This window comes from Petaurus breviceps, unplaced genomic scaffold (assembly GCF_028583685.1).
Source record: "Petaurus breviceps papuanus isolate PSGF00001 unplaced genomic scaffold, PetGlider_PUasm1.0 90784, whole genome shotgun sequence".
NCBI classification, from domain to species: Eukaryota; Metazoa; Chordata; class Mammalia; order Diprotodontia; family Petauridae; genus Petaurus; species Petaurus breviceps.
The window spans coordinates 6,077,310-6,103,294 of NW_027187345.1; the positions used below are offsets into that span (position 1 = coordinate 6,077,310).

At 35.7% G+C, this 25,985-nt stretch overlaps 1 protein-coding gene across 9 annotated transcripts in view; it reads left to right on the forward strand.

The window, feature by feature from the left end:
• Window positions 1–25,985, forward strand: part of SYNE1 (spectrin repeat containing nuclear envelope protein 1) — a 575,153-nt gene that overhangs the window by 266,193 nt on the left and 282,975 nt on the right. For all 9 annotated transcript variants that reach the window (XM_069069647.1, XM_069069646.1, XM_069069648.1 and 6 more), the window contains 12 exons: window positions 1,315–1,465; window positions 1,903–2,061; window positions 2,781–2,963; window positions 4,492–4,593; window positions 7,296–7,499; window positions 9,785–9,992; window positions 11,155–11,267; window positions 12,417–12,622; window positions 13,953–14,108; window positions 17,408–17,699; window positions 18,510–18,682; window positions 20,078–20,387. In XM_069069647.1, coding sequence (XP_068925748.1) covers window positions 1,315–1,465; window positions 1,903–2,061; window positions 2,781–2,963; window positions 4,492–4,593; window positions 7,296–7,499; window positions 9,785–9,992; window positions 11,155–11,267; window positions 12,417–12,622; window positions 13,953–14,108; window positions 17,408–17,699; window positions 18,510–18,682; window positions 20,078–20,387 — 2,257 coding nt within the window. The remainder of the gene's footprint in view (window positions 1–1,314; window positions 1,466–1,902; window positions 2,062–2,780; window positions 2,964–4,491; window positions 4,594–7,295; window positions 7,500–9,784; window positions 9,993–11,154; window positions 11,268–12,416; window positions 12,623–13,952; window positions 14,109–17,407; window positions 17,700–18,509; window positions 18,683–20,077; window positions 20,388–25,985) is intronic.

Sequence of the window (25,985 nt, forward strand, 5' to 3'; positions counted from 1 at the left end):
GAAGGAAGGAAGGAAGGAAGGAAGGAAGGAAGGAAGGAAGGAAGGAAAGAAGGAAGGAAGGAAGGAAGGAAGGAAGGAAGGAAGGAAAGAAGAAAGAAAGCTTCAGTCTGCATTCAGATGCCATCAGTTTTTTCTTTGCAGAAGATAGTCTTTTTCATCATAAGTCCTTTGGGATTATCTTGGATCATTGTATTGCTGAAAATAGCCAGGTTATTCACAGTTGATCATTATATGATGTTGCTGTTACAGTGTACAATGCAGGAGAAATAGTCCTAACAAACAGTAGTGGTGGGGAGGAAAACAGGATGGCACGAACCAGCATGTGTTTTATTTGAAATTTGCTGCATGACACCTCTGACCATGTATCATAAGTTGCCAAACCCTTTTTTAGAGCCAGACTCTTACCTAAAGTTAAAAATGTAGTATGAGCACATGTAGTATGAGAAACAATAATATAATAAAATTAGTTCCATCCTTGAAGAGCAAAACACTTAAAAGATTGCTTTATTTTTAATGAATTTTTTTATTCAGATGTTCTTGAATAGTAGTTTTTTAACTTCATTTTTTTCTGTTCTCTATTGCAGAAATTAGATGTCAAAACTAAAAATACCCCATATATTATATATATATAATCTGTCCCTTCTTTTCTTCCCTCCCTCTTAGCCTCCCTTTCTCTCTTTTGTGGGGCTTAATAGAGAATTAAAAGTGGGGTTTATTAAATATAAAATTCAGAGTAATTTCCATGAAGAATATTAAGTATTCATAATATACGTAGAAATACATATATGTATGTATTTATGCACACATACATATGTACATATTTTCCCTTTCCTTTCCCCTAGACTTTGGGGTTCAAGGCTCTGTTTACAATATTTTTTTTACAGAACCTTTATTTTTCAATATGTTCCTCCATTTTCCCTTTCTAGAGAAAATAATAAAAAATAAAAAAATGGAAGGGGAAAAGAGATCAGTAAAACAAAGGAACAAACTAAAGAATTAGGAGGGTATATGTATTGCTCAGAACCCCTTACTGCCCCCACTACAGCAGAGAAGGAAGAGAGTTTTAGTGACAGTTATGCAATCTTCATACAAGGAGAATATTTTAAGCTGAAGGTATTAAATGTGAATGAAGAGCATCACTGTGACTGAAGAAACTGAAGGCAGAGGCAAAGTTATGGTTTTCGTTCAATCTCCAAACTGTTCCCTTTGATAAATTTGAGTCTTCCTTCCTTTAAACCTTAAGGAGTAGGTCCTCTGTGCCATCTTCCTTGAAAAGTGATAGTCTAATTCTTTTTTTCTCTGTTACCATTTCAGTCAAGGTCAGTGCTGTGGACTTATTGATTTGATGAGAGAATATCAGAATTTGAAGTCAGTGGTAAATAAAGTCCTAGAGAATGCCAACAATGTAACTATGACCAGATCTACTGTAAAGGATCAGGAGGACATTAGATGGGCCTTATCTAAGGTGATAACTTGACCAATGCTTTATTTTTATTGAAACTTCAGTATATTATGTTTTGGGTCATAAAGGATTTCTTTGGTTGGGATATTTAATATGTTAGAAAGACTGGACTCTGCAGAACTCCATGGCTACTTTGTTATAGAAAAGATTGTATTCTAGAATTCTAGAGCGCTCTACAAGAGGTAATTTGTAATGCCTACCATCCTACTGTGTGGGCATAAGTGGGTTGTTAGAGACTTGACTCATCCCATTGGGATTATTAGCCTCTCTATATGAAGCCAAATTTGGCTTAGAGTTTTTTTAGAAAAAGGTATTAGTGAGGAATACACACCCACACATACACATATGCACACATGCATACATAAAAGTATATATGGAGAGTTAGTATATTTTTAATTACTGATTATTTTATTAAATGAAAGAAATGTTTATTTCCACAGCATGAAACTGTCAAGAATGAGATGAATGGGAAGCAAAAGGAACTGGACGACTTTACAAGTAAAGGAAAACACTTGATATCCGAACTGAAAAGAACACAAAGCAGTGATTTTATTCTGGTGAAAACAGACATGGATAGCACTGTGGATAGATGGCTAGATGTAAGGAAACTCACTTTTTCTTTGTGTTAATACTGCTAAACATTAATTTTCCTCATAGCGAAGTCTACCTTACAGTGGGTAGTATTATGGCAAGAGTCCAAAATATCCCCAAAGAAGTAGATTATTCTAAGTATAAGGATAGGAACTGGATCTGTAATTTCATTGGTAGAAGGAACTCCCATGTGAGAAAACTATCCACCAATTCAGATTGGCACCTGGAACACAGAGATTAAGTGACTTTTTAAACTTATCTTTCCCTTAAATAATGTGTTCACATATATGTGTATTATATATGTATGTGTATGTGTATATATGTATATGTATCTTTATATATGTAACATATATATGCATATATACATATTTAAATAATAAAACCCAATCAGAGGCATAGCTTGAAATTAAGTTGTTCTGACTTAGAGGCCAGTTTTCTATACACATTGTCACTCTGTATTTCATTGTTGGTATAGTAATACCTTATTTGAAGATTTGTTCATACATAACACATGAGATTTAAGCATGTGGTCTATTCCTGTGAGAGCTAGGATCGATTTTAGTATTTTTACTTATTAATTTGACTGGGAAAGTTTTAAATATATTTATTTATAAATAAAGATTAAATTTGAGGAATAGAGAGTCATCTGTTTTTGGACTTATTTAGGAAGAATTTTTGGTAGTGCCACGACATATTTAATGCCAATACATTTTCTTGTTTCTCTCAGATTTCAGAGAAAATTGAGGACAATATGGATAGACTTACCATAAGCTTGTCTCTTTGGGAAGATGTGCTTGCAGCTAGAGATGAAATTGATGGCTGGTCAAACAGTTCCATACCACAGCTAACAGAAAATATTAGCAACCTCAGTAGCAGCCTCAAAACAGAAGCATTCCTTAAGGAATTTGAGGTCAGTGAGTCTAAATTGTTCATAGGAACTATGAAAGGAATATGAAAATGGGCTCTTTTTTTTTCCTTTTGATAGTCTACCATTTACCCAAGAACATCATGGCCATTCCAGGACTTTTCTAAACTCAGTGTCACTGCATTGACTATATTTGTGACAAAAGCAGTTATCCATCTTTTTTTTCTTTTTGTTCCTTCTTTCTGCATTCATTTCTTCTTAATGTCGAAAATATGAGTAACTGAGATAACTGAGAGGTAGGGAAAGTTGCTAACTATGTTTGATCCCAAGATAAATTTATGTATTGAGCAAGATTAGAGGAGTGTTATAATGATCATGTGTTTGTCTTAAATATGGAACTTTGAGGGAAACAATAAATCACAAACCCAAATCACTGTAAAATCTTAATCATGAGCCTTACTCTTCTCAACACTCCACAGTACCAAAATATTGAAGAGCTGTATTTGAAGTCACTTGAAATGATCTAAAAGATATTAGAATTTCCTTTAAAACCCAAGCTTCTCCAAGGGATAACTTGACTAACTGGGTCCAATGTTCAGTCAACTCTATCATAAAACTAACTCATACTTAAATAAGCATTGCCTCTCTAACATCCCGGCAAGTGATAGTCTAGGTTTGCCTGAAGGCTTTTAGGAAATCAAAGCCTTTATTCTCTCTGCAAACTATTCTATTCACAGGCAGGTTGAGTTATTAGTAAGCCTGTTCTTACATTGAGCCTAAATCTACAACTTCTACTCAGTACTTTTATATATAAGTGAACTACTTCCTGGGAGTCAGGATATTGGGAAATTACCAAATTTATATAGAGTTCCAGCATGTTATTCAGGCTTCAAAAAGGGTTCCTTCTTCAACCCAAATAATTATTTTAGATTTTCAAGTATCTAATTTACTCTATAAGCAGCAGTTGCCATCAAGAATTTTAACCCTTAGTCTTTGCTCATCCTGTATTTTTAAAATACAGTTGCATTTAAATGTACAACATGATGAAGTTTCCTAACAATTTCCTAATCAGATTTGACTCCCATAAAAATAAATATTTATTACATGTGCATATTTAAATGATGTATACATTATATGTAGTTATGTTTTGAAAATGAAATACTACTTTGAGAATTTAATGAGACTGCCATAGTAAACTATGCTATTTAAAATCTCCATTGAATAAAGAATTTTAATCTGAATCTATTTTTTTCCATGAGATTTAAATAAAAAACAAAAAAAGGCCATGGATTGTCTTGCATTCTATTAACTGGAAACTACTAGCAACAGCTTTTGCAGACTCATAAACAATGACATTTCTTTGTTATTCAGAAATTGACTTTGAAAAGTGTTTTTTGAAAGCATGACATAATGTCATATGTGTCTTTAGAGGACTCCTCAAGACTCAGTACAAGTAATTTATGTTCCCACAAATATGAAAATGAGAATGTGATAGGTTACTTGTGTATATATGTTTACATATATATGAACATCAACATGTATTTTATTGTATTTTTTTTCTATTTGGGGGCAGTGTGAAGTTAAAAACAAAGGACTTAAATTGGAAGAACTTCATTCAAAAATTTTAAATCTTAAAGAACTGATCAAAAATCAGGAAACACCACCAGATCTTCAGGTGAGATGACTTTTAACATTGGTGGTTAATGATTGTGATCATAATCATGATGTCAAGTATTGAGTCCTTATCACATGCAAGTCACTGTACTTGGTAATATTTGTAGAAAAACAAAACCTTAAGCAAAACAAGATGGGTCTTGCATTGGGTTTAAATATCAAAGTCCTTGGATTTGGTTGCTGCCATGTTGTCAGTATCTAGTATCAAAGATTACACTAAGAATCTTCCAAAATAGCCTGAGACTATCTTAAAATCACTCTGGGCTGTTGGAATAGGACTTTGTGCTGTTTTAAAAAGGTTTGAGAATCATAGTTTCTGGGTAATTTAATCATGTTATTAATTAGGTCAGCATGTTATTAATAGAAAGGTGGTCATTTGGCCATCTCTCTTAGACCAAAGACAGTCATAGAGGTGGGCTCACAGTTTATATACCCTTCCAAGGAGGGGCTGATGTCACCCATCATCCTGTCACCCTTAGACTGAGAAAATATCTCCATACTAGATCATTCCCAGCCTTGCGCTATTCTAGACAAAAGGATGTGTCTCCACCCATGCTTGAATAGAACACAATGGGTTTCCTCAACTTAGTTGAATTCCTTGTAAGTTTGGGTGGCATCTGACCAAGATCTAGGAGAGTTAGTTCAATCTTATTATCAGTAATGTCCTTCAATAGAGAGAATTTTTTAAAATCAGAATCTGAAGAAGGGGAGAGCTATGAATCTCTGCAAGATATTGATTATTATAATCACTTTTCTCAATTTCAGTCTAAGATACAGCCTTTGTAAATCATCTAATGAACTATTCTGCAAGTTAAGAAAATTATTGGAAAATATGCAACTTGGAAATCACCTAGGAAATGGAACTTAGCTGATTTATAACCAGATTATGTGAGCATAATGATTCCCTTTTGGCATAGCTATATGTGACATTTGAATTTTTATATAATAGCTACTCGAACATTAAAAACAACAACCTATGTATATATTTGGGGACATACTGACTTCCCCTAACTAACTGAAAAGGAAAAAGCATTTGTCATTTAAGGCATGAAGTGGAAAATTCAGAACCATGCCTTGAAGAAAGTATTTAATATAAATTATCAAGAGCTGTCATCATCACTACTACAATGTTCCAAGTACTTTTAGCCAAATGCTTGTATTTTATTTAGGTACATTTTATCATGGTCTTTGTGATGAAGGTCCCTTCCCAACCCTTAGAAAACAACATCCAAAAAAAAAAAAAAACCAAAACAAAACCCAAATACATGAATCCTGACCTTATAGGGAATCAGATTCTCCTCTGATTACTGGAGATGCTAACTTGGTCAGAGACTCTGGAGATCCCCTTAAATCCAGAGTGCCTGGTCAGGCAAAACAAAAATTGGGAAAGAGCTCTGAACTTCTTAAACTTCAAAGGTAACAGAAATCTTAATAGAGCTGTGACAGCAGCCATCTTTTCATGACTGCACCACATTATTGCTACAGATGAAGGCATGAGTAGCACATCTTAAATCAGGCCAGAAATTTTGCTTGCAAGGGAAATAGGATGTTTAAGAGAAGGAAGAAATACAAAGGAAGGAGCAGTGTTTGGGAGACACCAAGTTCAAGCTCAGATTTTTGTTAGGATTCAATCTTTGCTATGATAGGGGGAGCAGAAGAATTAATAAATTTGTCGGATTATCTGGGAAGTACAAGAGAGTTGAAGAACCATAATAAGAATCTTTGATCATCTTCCTTAAGGATTACTGGGACTTATCAGCTTTTTAAGACCATCATGACCATGCACCTGTGTTGGGCCTCAATGGTTAGTGATACCACAGGTACAGGCTTTAGATAGGAGTTTTTAATATTTTTTTCTTTCATGGACCCTTTTGGCAGTCTGTTAAAGTCTCTGGATCTCTTCTCAGGTTAACATTTTAAAATATATTAAATAGAACACATAGGATTACAATGTAAATCAATTATATTGAAATACACGTATCAAAATATTTTTTAAAAACATGTAAACAAGTTCAAGATTATAGTCTGAGAACTTCTGCTTTAGGGGTTATTCATTGACCATTAATTAACCATTCATTAACCTCAGTCCTTGATGCTTCCTTGTAGACATCCCAAACTATGTAAACATCTCAGACTATGAACTATGCCAATTCAATTTAATGTAATAACATTCAATTTGTCTACTATGTGCAGAGTAGGCACTTAATACATATTTGGTGAATTGGCGAATTTTCTAGATACATTCTGCTTTATTCTTGCTCAACTTTATAGATTCCATCTCAACTGACTATATCATATATATATATGTATATTATATAACCACGTTAGGTTGGACCAACTCCCTGGATTTTGGAGTAAACTTCAGCGGACACTGGTGGCTGACTGATCTAGATACAATAGTTTTATATGATCTTTTCCATTCATGCTTCTCCCATTTCATCAGTTATACAACATTCCATTTTGTTCCTACTAATTTTCCTACTTTTATAGAAATAAATTAAGGGCAAATAAAATTCTTGTGGTTGTCTTTGTTATGTATTGTGTTTGCTATATTTTTAATGCATGAAAGGAATCCATTAAAAAACTATCTTTTCTCTAATTCATTGAACAAAGTGTGAACATTCCACCATATAATGGAATGAGAACTCCAGGAATATATTCAAATGACCTTGATATCAATGTTTTTTATTTTTTTACTTTTAGTTCATAGAAACAGATTTAAGGCAAAAGCTGGAGCATGCCAAAGAAGTAACTGAAATAGCAAAGGGAACCCTGAAAGATTTTACTGCCCAAAAAATGCATTTAGAAAAATTTATTCATGAAGTTGAAACTTGGCTTACAAAAACTGAAGAATCTTTATTGAACTGTGCAAAAACTCAGAATTGTGAAAATTTAAAAAAAGTAAAGGTGAGTGATAAATCTTTAAAAGATCTTGTTTGATAATCATATTTAATAATAATAATTTAGTAATAACAATAATTATTGTTATTCACTGATCCTATTTGTAAGTTTTTTCATTATGTAATTTCAACCAGTATGATAAAGCAACTCTTGAGGAATTATGTGAATGTTGAGTATCAGAAGAACAGAGTACTCAAATCAGAGATGCCCCCAGGTAGAATAAGGGTCACTTGAACAGAAAAAAACAAATTCTTCTGGTCATAGCTTCAAGGTTTCTCTAGTTTAACACACAAATTAAATAAACCACTGACAAAAGTTGAGAGCATGCAACACTGTATTTGTATTAGTCTGCTAATAGTCACTAATTTTTTTGGCTCTATAAAATTCTGAGCTTTTCAAAATCTATTGCCAGACGTATAAACCATACAGCCTTCTTACATTTATCTCTTCCACACTGTGGAGGTTAAGAAGGCTGTGTCCCCGCAATCTGGAAAATCCACATAAAATTTTTTGGTCATTTCTTCATACCAGAGAAAGTCTGAATTTTTTTTCTTTTTCTTTTACGGGATGTTACAGCCTCAAAAGATAAAAGATGTTGTTATTATACAATACTATACATATATTTTATTCATTTCTAGGTTTCTAAACTTTTTTTTGTTGTCTGCTGGCCTTTGTGTGTCATCTGCAATTTCCGTAAAACTCTAAAAAAATTCCCATTTAATTTCTTCTGCCAATCAGCTATATGTTGGAATTGCAATGGAGAAATTTTTGATGTGGAAGGGACAACTGTATTGTTTCTGTGATTGTAGAAAGAGTGTTAGATTTGTAGTTTAATGATGTTGGTTCAAAACCTGACTGAGATTTATTATTTGTGTGACCTTGGACAAGTCTTAACCTCACTGGGCCTCAGATTTAGGTATATTAAGTACATGTATCTATTCCATAAGAGTGTCAGATGCTAAAGATTATTCCTTCCAGGTCTAAAGCCTGTGATCTTTCTCAGACTTTCCCTATTGACAGATCATAAGTGGTCTTAAAGGCATAAACCTGAAATAGTAGGCTTTCCTGAGCCAGGACTCATCATAAACCACACTCTAGCAGCCCAAGTAAAGCATTCACAGAATATAGGAAAGACAATGATAGATACAAGTGCACAGATATATTCTGAATTACCTGATCCCCAGAATGATTCTATCCCACTGTAACCAAGGTCTAACCTTCTCCTTCCCTCTCTTTCCAAGCACTTTATGGCTTTGTAAGTGCAATATTATGAAAGACAAGTTTCTTGTCATCACCACTGTAAATCTATCATCTCCTTGCTTAACTGTCCTGACTAATGCTGACCTCAGAATGAGTGAGAAGGGAAAGACGGTACTCTCCCATAGCTACTGATGCATTTTCCCTCCCATAACTAATTTGTATTTATTTTGTATGTGTTTTCTCCCTGATAGAAGGTAAGCTTCTTGAGATCAGTTTTGTTACCCTGGTAACTAAAGCTGTGTCTGGTACACAATATGGGTTTAATAATCATTTGTTGCTTTCTCTCTTTTTAAAGAGGTTTTTATTGATGTGCTTGTTTTTACGTTGCATGCATTTACAGATTATTACCACTTCCTGAGAGATCTCTTGTAAAACAATTAAGTAAAACTAATAATGCAGTGACTTCATCTGAAAGTAGCATTCCATATCTGTAGCAGTCCCCACCCTTCTATTTTAAAAAAAATCTATTTTTTCTCCTCCTCACCCTCTACCTCATTAAAAAAAGAAAAGAAAAATTAATTTCTTCCGACAATTATGTATAATCAAACAAAACAAATTCTCTCGATTTTTACACACACATACAAATTATATGTGTGTGTACATATAAACATATATGCACAAAAACCTCTGTGTATATGTGCATGTGTATATGTCTGTGCCTTTTGACAGATATCTCTAATCTACATGACTGGGATTACCAGTAGAGTTTGTGACTATGAAATGGAGTGCCATAGTTCTCTGGCCATAGTTCAGAGATGTAGACATGGGATGGTGGCATCCAACAATTGATTCTCTAGCCAGCCAAAGTAACTAGCTCTTAAGGCCGAGATTATTTAGTCCGAATCCATATAGGCTAGTTATGTTATTTTTTAATTGTCATAGACAGCAACCCCAATCCTGGCCAGCTCTCCCACCTGCTGATATGTGTACTTCAGATCATATGCGGGACCAAGGGAAAATGTGGATATCAGAGCACTTTCATTCCTGTGGGGAAGGGGGTGTAAACTTCATAGCTTACTTTCATTCTTTAGGAAATGCAAAAAGAACTTCAAGGTCAGCAGAGCAGCATCAATTCAACACAGGAAAATCTTAACAGCCTATGTCGCAAGTACCATTCAGCTGAGTTGGAGAGCTTGGGCAGCACAATCACTCTTCTAATAATGAAACACGAAGCTGTCAGTCATCTTGGCTCCAGAACACAGGCTGGCCTGCAAGATTCTCTGGAAAAACACTTTACTGGTGAGCCATTCTGGGTGTTATAAGGAACAGTTAGCTCACAGGAAAGGTACGGATCCAAATGCTGCCTCAGAAACTGCCAATGGAAGCTTGCAAAAGGGTTGTAAGAGCATCTTTTGAAATTTTATATTTCTTTGAATTTTTAATAAAAGTATTATGAATCATGTACAACTCATTATGATCTTAGTTAGTCCACTCGCCATCAGGAAGTAGAAAAAATATGCCCTCCTAATGGAGGAGGTGAAATTACTTTCCACTCCTTACCATCACTCATTCAAGTAAAGGCATTCCTTCTCTGAAGTCAGCAGCTTCTTAGCCTCCATTTCCAACAGAATATGCTGCAAGGCTCATTTGCCATAGTAAAATCATGAGAGGAAATTTATAGGGAAGCTATTGCACTCAAAGAGCTGGAAAATCACCATTGATGTATAGTATGAGTTCTGCCTCTAGACTATACAATTCTGGTTGTGTTCTAATAGTTATTATAATGGCAGTGTGCTAAAACATGACAGAAAGAGGAAATGTTATCTCTCCTTTCTGTATAGAACATTCCTTAACCAGTTTTGGAGAACTTGAGATTTCCCCTTAAGATACAGAAATAACCACAAATATATTCCAAGGCACATTTTTCTTTTTTTTTTTTTATAAAAATGTTGTCATCTTTCTTCCAATAGAAAGGATCCACAACAGGAAATAATGCATTTCATTCTAGAAATATAACTTACTGTTCACTTATCTGTGGTCATTTCCTATCATTATAGTACCTAATTGTGATTATAGAAACCATTCCTATTGTTTTCATCTCAGAATATTCTTACAATACCAAATGTTACATTTCATCAAGATAAGATCACTGCCACATTTAAATACAATGTGGAAGGCTAGGTGGTGCAGTGAATAGAGCACTGGCCCTGGAGTCAGGAGGACCTGAGTGCAAATCCAGACTCAGACACTTGACACACTTAATAGCTGTGTGACTTTGGGCAAGTCACTAAACCTCAATTGCCCTCCAAAAAAAAGCAAAAAAAACCCTTATAAAAATGAAAGTAAATTTAAAAAAAATTAAAAAATTTAAAAAAGAAAAAGTAAATAAATTCACTGTGATGATTTTTGTAAACTTGATTCATGTCTTAACATTTATTTTTGATATTTTTTCTCTTTCAAGAGTCTATGCAGGCATTCCAAACATGGTTCTCTGGTGTGAAGGTAGCAGTGAGAGAGTCATCAGATAGATCTGGGGACAGCAAAGTCATAGAGGCAAAGCTACAGAATCTACAGGTAGGTGCCCATTGGGCAAGAAAAATTGGCAAACTTATGTGTTCTTCATGCTAGGCTGCTGATATGGGGTGCTTCCAGGTCAGAACTGAACCACAGAAATATAAAATCTCAGAGCCAGCTGTTTAATTGTGGATTATATGCTTCTGTCTTATCCCATCTCCTTCTCTTATTTTTTCTTTTCTCCCCGTATCTAATTTAGGAAATAATGGGAATAACATAGAGGAGAAGTAAAAGAATCCCTTTTAGACATACTATTTCCTTTTTTTTTTTTTTAATTAAATTTTGACTGTTTTTTTTTTTCAGTTCCAAATTCCCTCCCCTTTCCCTGCCTCAGCCCTCCCCATAGAGAAGACAAGAAAAATAAAAACCATTTCAAATATGGATAGGGGCACACTATTTCTGATTCTTTGTTTTATCATTATTTCTGCCATCATTAGTTCTGCCATCATCCTTTTTCAAAATTTTTTTTCCAACCTGTGGCCCAAATTGGGCCATTTCTCTAAAACATAAAAAAAAAACATTTCTTAAGCCTATATTATGAGCAAATTTATTAAGCATATATTAAGAGCATAATGAAAGAAGTGTATGGCAGAAAGAAAAGTGAGCAAGGGATGACCAGACAGGTCACAGTGATCCACTAATAGGTGCCTTCTTAATGTCAGGAGAAAAGTGAGAAAGTCCTTTCACAATATCGGGAGGACCTCCTGTGGCAGTCTTTTGGGAGTACGTGGTCAAGAGTTGGACAGGATGGGCAAGCTTCAATGGATTGCAATTTGCATTAGCAGAAGGAACTCCAGAATTGAGAGCATAGGTCTGTTTGAGTATATGGTTGCTATTGAATGAAGTACTACAGGACAGTGGGTGGGAGAAAGGGGGGAAAGCGTGTGTATAAGGAGCAGAATATGTAGATTCTTTTTAGAATTTACAGTCTAGTTGGGGAGATACTATAATACTTAAATGAGATTAAAAGCCACACAAAGTCATAAGTAGGCCAACGCTAGATCTTAGATTGTGTGTTAGTGAAAAAAAGAATGCCATAGGAATTTCAGAATTAAAAAAAGAATCATGGGTCATACTTTCTGGGTTCCCTTGATGAAACCAAGAAAGATCTTGTACATTGTTGACGTTGTTGATGTTTTCTTTAAACAGGGCATTCTGGACTCAATCGGTGATGGTCAGAACAAACTTGATGCAGTGACTCAGGAAGGGCAAAATTTATATGCTTACTTATCTAGACAAATTGTGAGTAGTATTCAGGAGCAGATAACAAAAGCTAATGAAGAATTTCAGGCGTTCCTGAAAGATTGCCTTAAAAATAAACAGGCTCTTCAGGACTGTGCTACAGAACTGGGGAGGTAAGTTATACTGAACGATGCATAGAATTTATTTTCATTTGTTTTAGGAAAGGGTATCATTGGGAATGAGCAAAGAAGATTCAAAATTATGATTTTAAATAAGAAAAATGTTTGCTTCATTCAACTAGTCAACATGCATTTATTTCAGTGAGCCAAAAACTTTGCTAAGGTGCTGAGGATACAAAAACAAACAAAAAGAAAAACAAAAACAAAACAGCCCCTGTCCTCGAGGAGCTTACTTTCCATCCAAGTTTACCATGGCTTCATTAGGATTGAACTTAAGATTTGGTCTATACAAGGATAATAATTAGTTCTGTGCTTCTGAAATCATTATTTAGCTCTGTGTTTAAAGGAGTTAATTTCTTTGGCAAATGTGAGTGGCATAGGTACATAAAGACTGTTTGTGTGTGTGTGTGTGTATAGTTAACATGGATTTATTATAATAAATAAATTGTAATAACTAATAATTAAATGATAATACACAAAATAAATGCAAGTATAATCTAATTAATTGCAGGGTTGTGGGTTTTTTCTTTGGTTGTTTCAAGTAAACATTTTGACCACTGGTTGAAAATAAAAATACCTATATCTACTGGGTCTAATGACAAATGGCATGTATCAAATTCATCATGTTTTTGCAAGATTCTGTTCAACTTGATATGAAGCTCCTCCCCCCCCCCACTTACCTTGAATTAAAATCAGAAAATACAGGAGAGAACCAGTGTCGCAATAAATATCAGAAGCTCTGATGTGGCAGATTGTGGAAATTGACTCCACTTGCTTCTTGGATACTTTGGGAACTTGTGTAGGACTAAAGTTACTGCAGCCAAGTTGAGATTCCAATAGCTTCTTCTCCAATAAAATTCAAAGATCAAATTCAGTTCCTTATTTCTCCTTCCTTCCCCCACTTTCTGCCTCTTCATTCATCCCCTTGTTCACATTCAGTGATGTTTGTCTTTGCTGATACTGGGATTCTAGCAGATTACATAGTAAATGTAGAATTCAACCTTATTATAGGTAATAAATATTTATTTCTACCTCCAAACTTTTGATTTGATGAACAACCTTCTGATCTTGCTTTGTTCATAACAGATGGTTTCTCCATAGGAATTTCTTTTTCTTGTAAATTTTAACACATTTTGACCTAAATAATTAATGGGAGATGCTATTTTATAATGGAAAGAACAGTGAATTTAGAGTCAGAGGCCCAGCACTCCCACTTAAACTATCATAAGAACTCATTACATAATATAATAGTAAATCTTACAGAATAATGGTAGAAATCGAATAATTTATTTTTCTAAAATGCTATTCTGTTTTGGTCTTACAGTTTTGAAGATCAGCACAAGAAACTCAGTTTGTGGATTCATGAAATGGAGGAAAGATTAAGCACAGAAAATTTTGGAGAGTATAAACAGCATATTCCTGAGAAGAAAAATGAAGTTCATAAAGTCGAAATGTTTCTGGGGGAACTGCTAGCTGCAAGGTATAATGGGAAAATGCATTTGTAACATTCACTGTGGAGTTTTTTCTTATTTATTGGTAGCATATGTCTAAGGTGCAGATGAATTTTACATGTAGTTGAAAGATCATCAGGTTGTGTTAAATCAGGAGATGTATGTTCTCGTCCTACCTATGGTATTGTCATTGACTTTGGACATGTAACCTGATCTCTCGGGGTCTTGGTTTCCTTGTCTGAAAAATGGGCATAAAAATACCTATCCTTTTCATCTCAGATCTGTTATGAAGACTTAATGAGATATCAAATGGGAAAGTGCTTTGAAAAGTATAACATGTTCTAAAAATATCATGCTGCAGTCATCATGATTTATATTGTGAATCGTGAAAGATAATATCTCATAGTAGATGGAAAGCTGGACTTGAGGCAAAAGATCTGGTTTCAAGCCCTACCTGAGACAGTTGTTGGTGGTGGTGTGGTCCTAGGCAAGTCTCTTGATCTCTCAGTGCTCTGTGCAACTCTCTAAGGTGAAAGTACAGAGAGGGCGCCGATTCGCCTTGGTGGAGGGATGTGCTCACCCATGAACTCCCTCCACAAATGAATTTATAGACATACCCCTTATTCCTATCCCCATGAACCTTGACAGTTACAAAGTGCTTTCTACACTTCAACCATCCAAGAGCTTAAAAAACCAGTAGGAATGATAGAGTACATGCAAGTAAATTCAAACATGGTATAGTGAATGCCATAGGAGAGATATGTGAGGTATTTATAATAATTCATAGGAGAAAGAGATTATGTATAAATGGGGAAATCCAGAAAGCTTGGATGAAAAGGAGTTCCAGAATCCCATAATTCAAAAGTTGGAAGAGATCTCAAGTCATAGAGTATAACCCATAAATTTATTGTATTATTAATATTTCTTGATACTAATAATTATAGATTACAATAATAATTGCATTTATATATTGCTATAACACTTGAAAATGTTGTGTGTGACCTCATTCAATCATCACCACAACTCTGGGAGTTAAATGCTGTTATTATTTCCATTTTCGAGATGAGGGAACGTAGGCCAAGAAGTAATAGAAATTCCCATTATAATACATAAGGCATTTGAAATTGTTTTTGGAAGATGAGTAATCTTTTAAAACTCCATTTGATTTCATTCAAACTTCTTTACAATCTGTTCTCAAACAAATTTACTCACTATTTCTAAAATCTCCCATTATTTTTCAACATGAAACTCTCCACATTAGCCAAATAGGTTTATACCCTGATCACTGCACACATGTCTTGGGCATTGCTGCTACAGGACCTTTATCTGCATGGTTCCCTGGTTTTCCTGAATCTGCCCTATTTCTTCATTTGGTCAACTGCTGTCTGTTCTTTAAGGCCTTTGCCTGACTGTTCTGGTCAGTGATCTCCCCTTTCTCTGAACACAGAGTACTTCTATATGCCACAATTATATATTTCCTGATGGCACTTCTGGTGTTTTTCCCCTTATTTTTAATTTATGTTTAGACTTTTATTTTTACTATATAACTATTTATGTCTGGAGAGTCAATATGGTTTAGTGGATAGATCTAAGAGTCAGGCTAACCTGAGTTCAAATTTTGCTTTAGATACTTACTAGCTATGAGGCAATAAGTCACATATCTGAACTTCAATTTCTACATCCACATCATAAAAACAACAAATTTCTCCTTTTTCTTCTCCTTCTCCTTTACCTTATCCTCCTCCTCCTCCTTCTGATTAGAGATGGAAGGGTCATCAGAAATCATTTGGCTTAACCATTTCATTTTATATCTGGGGAAAACTGAGGCCCAAAGTAACTTACCTAAAGGCATCTGGATGCAATCAGCAAAGCCATGATGTTTACTCAGATCCTCTGTCTCCCAACCCTATGCTCCTTCTCCATTAATCACTCTCCTGTCTTGAACTATGCCTTGTCTCCTGCAGTAGATTGCCCAATTCTTTACAACTTGGTTCATGTTATACGTGTCTTTACAATCCACACCAGGTCCACCACAGTGCTATGTACATGGTAAATGTGTTCAGTAAATATTGACACACCGCTCATTACTTTAGCTTGGTTTTTTGTTTGTTTAACAATAAAAGTGTTTTCTGTTAAGCCATCTCTCTTCTTTTGACTCATTTCCTATGAAGATAACACTGTCTTGGTCTAATTAACACTCTACTCTAAACAGCCAAATTAAACAGCCCAAATATTTGTACACAGAGACATATTTCAGTGGTAGCCCGTGTACATATCTCAGTTAGATAGGAGACAGCTCAATTATGATATGGTTCAGTATTATCTGAATGTAGCTATATCACTTCCCCTGAAATAAGTGAATTAGGCTAGAAAATAAATGTTAGCCATGTACGGAGCCATAGCATTTAAAGGATTATGAATTATATGCCATCATCTGGAATGTTCTCTTTCATCCCCTTTCTTCCTCTCAGTTTCCCTGCCCTTCTTTGAGATTCAGCTCAGATATTGTCCCAGTCCTGCAGCTGCTAGTGGCTTCCCTTCTGAGACCAACTACCATCTATATTGTATATGTATATATACTATATATGTCTTGTATGTATGGCACATAGATAGAGTAATAGTCTTCGAGTCAGGACGACTAGAATTCCTATCCTGCCTTTGACACATACTAGATGAGTGACCCTGGACAAGCCACCTAACTTCTCTCAGACTCAGTTTCCTCATCTGTAAAATGGACATAATAATAGCACCTGCCTATTGCTGTAAGGATCAAATGAGACAATGTATGTGAAGTGTTTTCATTTACACCTTTAAGTTTATGGGTACCTATTATTGGTATCATAATTATTGTCATTATTGAATGCACACAATTATTTGCATGTCTCTCCCATTAGAATATGAACTTCTCAGGGGGCAGCTAGGTAGCACAGTGAATGAAGCAGCAGCCCTGGAGTCAGGAGGATCTAAGTTCAAATCCAGCCCCAGATACTTGACATGCTTAGATAGAGTAGCTGGGCTTGGAATCAAAAACACTTGAGTTCAAATTTGACCTCAGACTCTTGACTAGCTGTATGACTCTTGGAAAGCAATTTTGCCTCAGTTTCCTCTATTGTAAAGTGAGGATAATCATGGTACCTACCTTATAGAGTTGTGAAGAACAAATGACATTATACTTGTAATGTCCTTAGCCGGCACACAGTAGGCACTTAATAAATGCTTGTTTTCTTCTTTTCTTCCTGTTTGTCTAACTAACTTGCTCACTGCTTCAGCAACATTAATTGCCTGTATTCCCAAATGTAAATTTCTTTTTTTTCCCCCATATTTTTAGAGAGTCCCTTGATAAGCTTTCTCAGAGAGGGCAGAGTTTAAACGAAGAAGGCCACGGGGCCGGAAAAGAAGTACGTCTGGCTGCACAGCTCCTCACTGGTTATCAGAACTTGCTCAAAATTACGAAGGAGAAATTAAGAACTTGCCAAGTGGCTCTGCAGGAACACCAGGCCCTGGAAGAAGCCCTTCAAGGCATGTGGTCCTGGGTGAAAGAAGTGCAAGACAAACTGGCCTCCGCAGAGAGCACTGTTGGAAGCAAAGCCACCTTAGAGAAACGACTCTTACAAATCCAGGTATATGTCTCCTGACAAAGAGAGAAGACTGCGTGCATGCGCACGCACACACACACACACACACACACTCACACAAATGCACTCACAAACAGCCAATTGACCAACTTCCCTGGATCTTTTTTCTGTTTATTCTGAAGAAGAAATCAACAAGTCAACACACATTTATTAAACATTTACTCTGTGGCCAGCTATGCTAAATGCAGTGGATACAAAGTAAGGCAAAAAAAAAATGGTCTTTCCCTCAAAGAGCTCACATTTATAATGGATGAGACAACATGCAAACAATGACATACAAATAAGATATTTACAAGATAGACTGTAGGTAGTGTCAGAAGGAAGGAACTACCATTCAAAAGAATGCAGGGAGAAAGAAGATGTAGTTAGCTGCTTTTTCTCCCCTGTTAAAATGGAGCATATCTTAAGTTCTTGAGCACTTTTTAAAACCAAATTTTCCGACTGCAGTTGAGCTTCCTGCTTTTCACTCCCAACTGATTTCATTCTATACTCACCTTCCTTTTATTTTTGAAAACAGTTCTCAAATAACTGTATAATAGTTTATCTTAATAGCTTAAGTCACATGTCTCCTGTTAGCATATCATTTTATTGTGAGAGGTTTTAGGAGTTCTGCATTGCTCTTTGAAAATCTTGAAGTCAGTGAGTTGTTTATGTAGTATGGTATCCTCTTTCTGCTGAACAAGCATGGGCACTGGGGCAAGGGAATGATGAAATAAAGAACTTGAGTGTAGTTATGAAAGCAGTGTGCTTGAAAATTATTGTGAATTTATTTAAATCTTGATTCTCTTTTTACAGGAGATACTTTTGATGAAAGGTGAAGGTGAAGTGAAGCTGAATATGGCCATTGGGAAAGGAGAACAGGCCTTGAAAAGTAGCAACAAAGAAGGCCAGAAGGTGATTCAGACCCAGCTACAGACACTTAAAGATGTGTGGGATAATGTTATGATCACTTCCATCCATGCTCAAAGGTACTTTTGTTTTTTCTTGCATTTGCTAAAGCAACATTCCTTGGTTCAGTAAGCTGGAAGTAACAGAGTATGACATGAGTTAGAATCAACATGTTTTTGGAAGACTTTCTTATAAGCAGCTGACTGACTCTGCTGCTTTCAAAGTGTGTCTCTCTTTACATATTGCATAATATTACAGCACAAAGTTGTCTGCTGAAAAGGAAATCACGCAGCCTAACAGGGCCACTAAAATGGATTAAAAGAGTAAAGAAAACCACAGGGAAACATGTATTATAATATTTGGTTGAATTTCACATAATGGCATTTGTATGTCTCAAACACTACATTCAATTAAGGCATATATTCCCAACATAAACACACCAGTCCAGTGGTTTAGCATCGAATTTTGGATCCCAGAGCCATCAAGTAGTGTTTTCATAAAAGTTACCAAATAAGCTAATCTCCTGGTCCCCCACAAAGCAGGGGCCATTTAAATAATATTTCTGTTCATCTAGTTATGGCAAGTAAGTAGCTGCATATCCTGGAGCTACCTATCAACTAAGGATGTTTACCTGGGATTTAATTTACCAGGTATTCAGGGTGAAACTTGGTAAAATTTCAGTGAAAATGAAAGCTTTTTTTTAATCACTGCCATGTGGGAGGGATGTTAGATCACTCCACAGAGGAGCAATATTTTCATTGCACTTATGCAGAATTTAACCTTTTAAAACTTTTTATTATTTATTTTATTTTTAATTTATGGGATAAAACGAGCATTTCCATAATGTAGTCTAATAAAAAAAATGCACATGAAACTACAAATCTATTATGTACAACTTGCTATTCCTTTAAATGCATAATATGATAAATTAATATTAATTATAATATAATTATTAAATTTATATTAAATTCATAATAAAAATAATATATTGATAATATAATAAATATATAATATAACAAAAATATAACAAAGTTATCATGTAAATGTATTTTTTGTCTTTTTTTCCTCCTCCCCTCCCTAGAGATGGCTACCATTAGACACAATTATGTATATGTAGGTAAAATCATTCTATACATACTTATATTTATCAGTTTTCTTTGGATGCAGATAGCATCTTGTTACATATATTCTTTGTCATTAATTTGGCTATTTGTAAGTCAAAATGACTTATTCAAGTTCTCAAAACAGTTTTGCATTTACTGTATACAGTATTCTCTTGGTTCTGCTCATTTTTCTCTTCATTACTGGATAATAATAATAGTGTTATGGTACTTGACTTTCTTTGTACTACTCATAATTAGTACAATGCCTGGCACATAGTTAGCATTTAACAAAAATAATTATTGCTTGATTGAGTGCTTTTATATTGAACTAACAAGAAAACCAACCAGCACTCTGTATGACTTTCATTTTAGCTCTTTGGAGTCTGTGATTACCTTATGGAACAATTATTTAGAAAGGAAGGTCCAGTTGGAGCAGTGGATGGAATCTGTGGATAACAAAGTGGAACATCCCTTACAGCCCCAAATGGGACTAAAGGAGAAATTTTCCCTCCTGGATCACTTTCAGTCGATTGTTTCAGAGGCAGATGATCATGTTGGGCCCCTCCACAATATAATAGAAAAATCCATAGAGCTCTATGAGAAGACTGAGGATGATTCACTTAATGAAGCTGCTCAGGAAGAACTGAGAACACAATTCAATGACCTCAGCACAGTTGCAAAGGTAAATGATATATTACTTTCAAAAAGAAACCAGCCGAAGAAATCCTGAGAGCTGTCAGCTTTGACCACCTCTCTTTAGTAACTAGAATCCTTGATGGTTGAGTGTTTCGGGAAATTAACTATTTTAAAGCCATTAGTACCTCCCTTGAGCAAAAGATTGTCATGATACTCATTTCTTATCTAGGTACTTCATTGTACTGCACTTCTAAATTTTGGAATGACTCTGGCTTTTGCTTGTTTTCTTTCTCTTCCTCCATTTCTTTAAGTCAACTCTATATTGTATGAGGGGAAGTTAGGTGGAAAGAGGACTGGACCTAAAGTCAGGAAGACTAATTTTCCTGAGTTCAAATCTGGCCTCAGACACTTACTAGGGCAACTAGGTGGCCAAGGGCAGCTAGGTAACCTAGTGAATAGAGTATTGGGCTTGGAATCAGGAAGACTCATCTTCATGAGTTCAAATCTGACCTCAAACACTTACTAGCTGTATGATGCTGGGCAAGTCACTTAACCCTGTTTGCCTCAGTTTCCTCATCTGTAAAATGAGCTGGAGAAGGAAATGGCAAACCACTCCACTATCTTTGCCAATAAAACCCCTAATGGGTCCCCAAAGTGTTGGATGTGATTGAAATAACTGAATAACTACTATATTAATTCAATCAACTCTATAAACATTTGCTAAATGTCCACAGGAAAAATGCTATACTCAACACAAGGAGCAGAAAGATGAAAAGCAATATAATTCTTCCCCCCCCCCAATACTTTATAGTATTTGGGATTATGCCATGTATACAAATAAGTCGTGCCAGAACATGATGATTCTTGACACAATGCCTGGCACAAATGAACAAGTGCTTAAAATTCTTTATCACTCTATCTTGGTGTCATTGAGAAGGGAGGGACTACTTTAAACTGAGAAAATCAGGGAAAGCTTCAGGGAGGAGAGGCCATTTGCAGTGAGGCTGTCCTAGGAAATTTCTGTCATCCCTTCCGGCTATGTGACTTTCTGGAATTCTGTGAGTTGTGCTAATGTAAGAAGCAGCTAGGTGGTGCTACAAATAGAGTGCTGGAGTTGGAGGCAGGAAGACCAGTGTTTAAACCTGGTTTCAAACACTTGCCAGTTCTGTGACCCTAAGCAAATCATTTAACTTCTGCCTGCCTTAGTTTCTTATCTGTAAAATGGGGATAATAATTGCATATACCTCCTAGGATTGTTGCATGTATAAAATGAGATAATATTTGTAAATTGTTTTCAATCTTTAAAGGGATATATAAAGTAATTATCATTATCATTACCATCATTTTTAATGTCAATAATAACACACATTACCATCCAAGTCTCTTGAATTTTTCTAGGATTACATATTTTCATTAGTGTTCTTACTAATATTGATAAGTGATCAGTGAACTCAATACAAAAGTCCTACTACAATGCCACATGATGGTGGGGAGGTGACCCTCCGTGGTCAAAATCTGTTCTAGGATGAGTCAAGCTCTGGCAGATTCTACAATTCTATAAAAGTATTAATAATGGTTCCAGTGATAGTATAGGGAAGTACAGAGATTAGTCCCCAGTAGTCTGATCATCAGGTGATAATTTTCCTTCCTCCCTCCCTTCCTTATTTTCTTTTTTTTTTTTTTTTTTGGCCATGGCATTCAGTTAGTCAACAAGATTTGTTAAGTGTACCCTATGTACCAAGAGCCATCCAGGGGAACGATGAAAGCCAAAACCAGTCCTTACCCTCAAGAAGTTCATAGAAGCCCAAGAAATGCAGAAAAATACAAAATGTCCCTCAGTCCCCAAAGATTTTTTGATGAGGAGACTGTCCTAAAAGTAGCTGTGCTGTGACAGTGGCAGTTTCTTATAAAAGGAGGCAGTTGTTAGGAATCACACAGTTTTTAGAATATTTGTAAATAATTACTGATCCTCTGAATGCTTCTGGTGCACCTAACACAGTACCTGCACAGAGAAGGTGCTATATAAATGCTTATTCCTTTCTTTTCTTCCTCTCCAATGGTTCAGGATGGAATGAGAAATTAAACTGTTGTTCCACAGCAATTAAATTAAATTCAGCAAGTTTCTGTTAAGCACCCTACTGCGCTCTAAACTAGGTATTGGAGATACAAAGGAAAAAAAAAATTAATAAAGTTCCTGCCTCTCAAAGAACTTGCATTCCACTGGGGGGAAATACTTAGACAAAGATAAATTGCGGAGCAATGTCACAACTCTTCCCTTAAATAGAGTAAAAGTCCCATCTCTAGTGTGTGTTGGTTAGATCTCATCAGTTTTCCCACTTCTCTACCTTCCATAAGACTTTCCAATTCTTTAATTTATACGGCAATAAAGTTTAACCTGTGCCCTGTATTCCCAGATCTATACTCTCAATCTTAAGGTGTAATCATTGATTAAGGGGGTGAAGAACAGAATAGAAGGAAAAGGGTCATCCCAGGGCCCTGGAATTTGTATAGCTGTCTGGTGTGTAGATTCTAAGAGTGGAGCGGGACACCTTTGTTAAATGATTTTTGATTGATTGATTATCTATGCAGCTGTAACTCCATGGGGTTTTGGCTAACAGAGGTAGTGAATGAGGTATACAATTTTAGCAAATTACAACAACAAAGATGTCATAAAGTTTGTCCATGTCCTGAATTTATGACTTAACTATTAAGTCATAAACCAGTCTCCAACATTTAAAGAATGATGTATAGGCTCAATAAACAAGTTTATTTAGGGCATTTGATTAGCACTTCATATATTTGGGTGTCTTGCATGTATATCAGTTGACAAATATGAAAGGACTCGAAAATCCTTCTAGTGTAAATGTGTACATATCTTGTTGCACTTCTTCAGTCATTTCAGTCGTGTCTGACTCTTTATGACCCGATTTGGGGTTTTCTTGGCAAAGATGCTGGAGTACTCTGTCATTTCCTTCTCCAGCTCATTTTACAGATGAGGATACTGAGGTAAACAGGGTTAAGTGACTTTCTTGGGATCACACAGCTAGTAAGTGTCTGAGGCCAGATTTATTCTCATGAAGAAGAGTCTTCCTGCCTTCAGGACTGGTTCTCTGTCCACTGTGCCACCCTGCTTCTCTATATGTGACATACACACTCAAAGAAAAGGCAAAATGATATTTTTGGGGATGGTTGCAACTGGAGGGGTTCAGGAAAGACTTCATGAGGAAATTTACACTAAAACTGATGATCCTGTAAGTAAGCAAGGGACGCTTAGAGACATGAGAAAGGACAACATCCCAGGCATGACAAGTGAAAACCTATGCAAAGATACACAGGTGGAAGTTGAAATGTCATCTGTAGGAGAGAGTGTAAGCCAGTTTGACTGGGACATAAATATATGGGGAGAGTAATCAGTCTAGAAGGATATTTAGAGCTGGATTGTTGAGAGTTTAAAAGACAAAAAAAGAAGAGTTTGTAAAATGACCATATGGGCCCCCTGTAGTTTCTTGAACAGAGACCTGGAGTGATTACACCTGTGCTGACCTGTGCCATGAGAGTGGCAGTTTGGTGTGAAAGAAGGCAGAAGGTATAATGAATTATGCAGTTTTAAGAAGATTTATAAACAACTATTGATACTCTCCCTAGTCCAATGTGCTTATTAACACAGTGCCTGGCACATAATAACTGCTATGTAAAAGCTTATTCTCTCCTTTCCTTCCCTTCCAATAACCAGTGAGTTTACATACCATAAGAAAATGAAATAATATAAAAAATTACATGCTGGTTATAAACAAAACCAGAAGATATAATAAGGTTACAGTCACATAAAGATGGCTCAACATTTCTCTTGGTCAGACAAATTAAAGAAGGTTGACAGAGTTTTATCAAAAGAAAATAAGGAATTCATATAGCCACTACCCTACTTCAGATCCCAGTAGCATCTTAGCTGTACTATTGTATCATCCTCTGAATTGGTTTCCCAGATTCTAATCATAATCCTTTCCAGGCAAGCCTGTATAGAATTGCCAAATAATGTTTCTTTTTTTTTTTATCAAATGCTTTATTATCTTCTAGTTTACATCATTCATTTCTGCAAGATTTTGAGTTAAAAATTTTCTCCCTGTTTTTCCCCTACCCACCATCCCAAAATAGTGATCCCACTGGATATCCCCTCCTCCAATTTGCTCTCTCCTATATCTTCTCCCATACCCACTCTGACTTTCCAGTAGGGCACAGTGGATCTCTATGCCCCAGTGCCTGTATATATTATTGAAAAGTTACACATAAAATATATTAATAATTGTATATTATATATATTAAACATTTGATTTTAAACTTTGAATTCCAGATTCTTTCCCTTCATCCCTCATCACCCACCCTTACTGGGAAGATAAGCAATTCAATATAGGTTATATTCATGTAGCTACACAAAACATTTCCATAGTATATATATTGTGAAAGACTGACTATATTTCCCTCTATCCTATCTCACCTCCCACTTGTTTTATTCTCTACTTTGACCCTGTCCCTTTTCAAAAGTGTGTGCTTCCAACTTCCATCCCCCCCAACTTGCCCTCCCCTCCATCCCCTTCCCCCCTACTCTCCTGTAGGGTGAGGTACCCTATTTAGTGTGTATGTCATTCCCTCCCTAAGCCAAATTCAATGAGAATAAGGTTGACCCATTCCCTTTTGCCTTCCTGTGTTTCCCCTCCATTGTAACCATTTTCCCTTACCTTTTCTATGAGATAGTTTACCCCATTCTGTCTTTCCCCATCTCCTCTCATTATATTCCTCTCTCACCTCTTAAGTTCACCTTTTAAGTATCATCCCTTCCTATTCAATTGGTCCTGTGCCCTCTATCCATGTATACCTGTACACACATGTACACACACTCATATATGTATTCATACACCCATATACCCTACTATATAGACATATATATGTATACACACACATATATATTTCTATTCTTTTCAATTATTCTCATACTTAGAAAAGTTTCATAAGTTACAATTATTGTTTTTCCATGTAGGAATGTAAATAGTTCAACTTTGATAAGTTCCTTATGATTTCTTTTCCCTGTTTACATTCTCATGCTGCTTCTATCTGAATGTAAAATTTTCTATTCAATTCTGTTTTTTTTTTCATCAAAAATGCTTGAAAGTCGTCTATTCCATTGAATGACCATATTTTCCCCTGAAACATGATGCTCAGTTTTGATGGGTAGGTGATTCTTGGTTTTAACCCCTGCTCCTTTGACCTTTGGAATATCATATTCCAAGCCCTTCAATCCCTCAGTGTAGAAGCTGCTAGATCCTGTGTTATCCTGATTGTGGTTCCACAATATTCGAATTGTTTCTTCGTGGCTGCTTGTAATATTTTCTCCTTGATCTGGGAATTCAGGAACCTGGCTATAATATTCCTAGGAGTTTACTTTTTGGGATCTTTTTCAGGAGGTGATCAGTGGATTCTTTCAACTTCTATTTTGCCCTCTGTTTCCAGAAGATCAGGGCAATTTTCCTTGAAAATTTCCTGAAGGATGATTTCTAGGTTCTTTTTTTTTGATCATGGCTTTCAAGTAGTCCAATAATTTTTAAATTATCTCTTCTGGATCTATTTTCCAGATCAGTGGTTTTCCCAATGA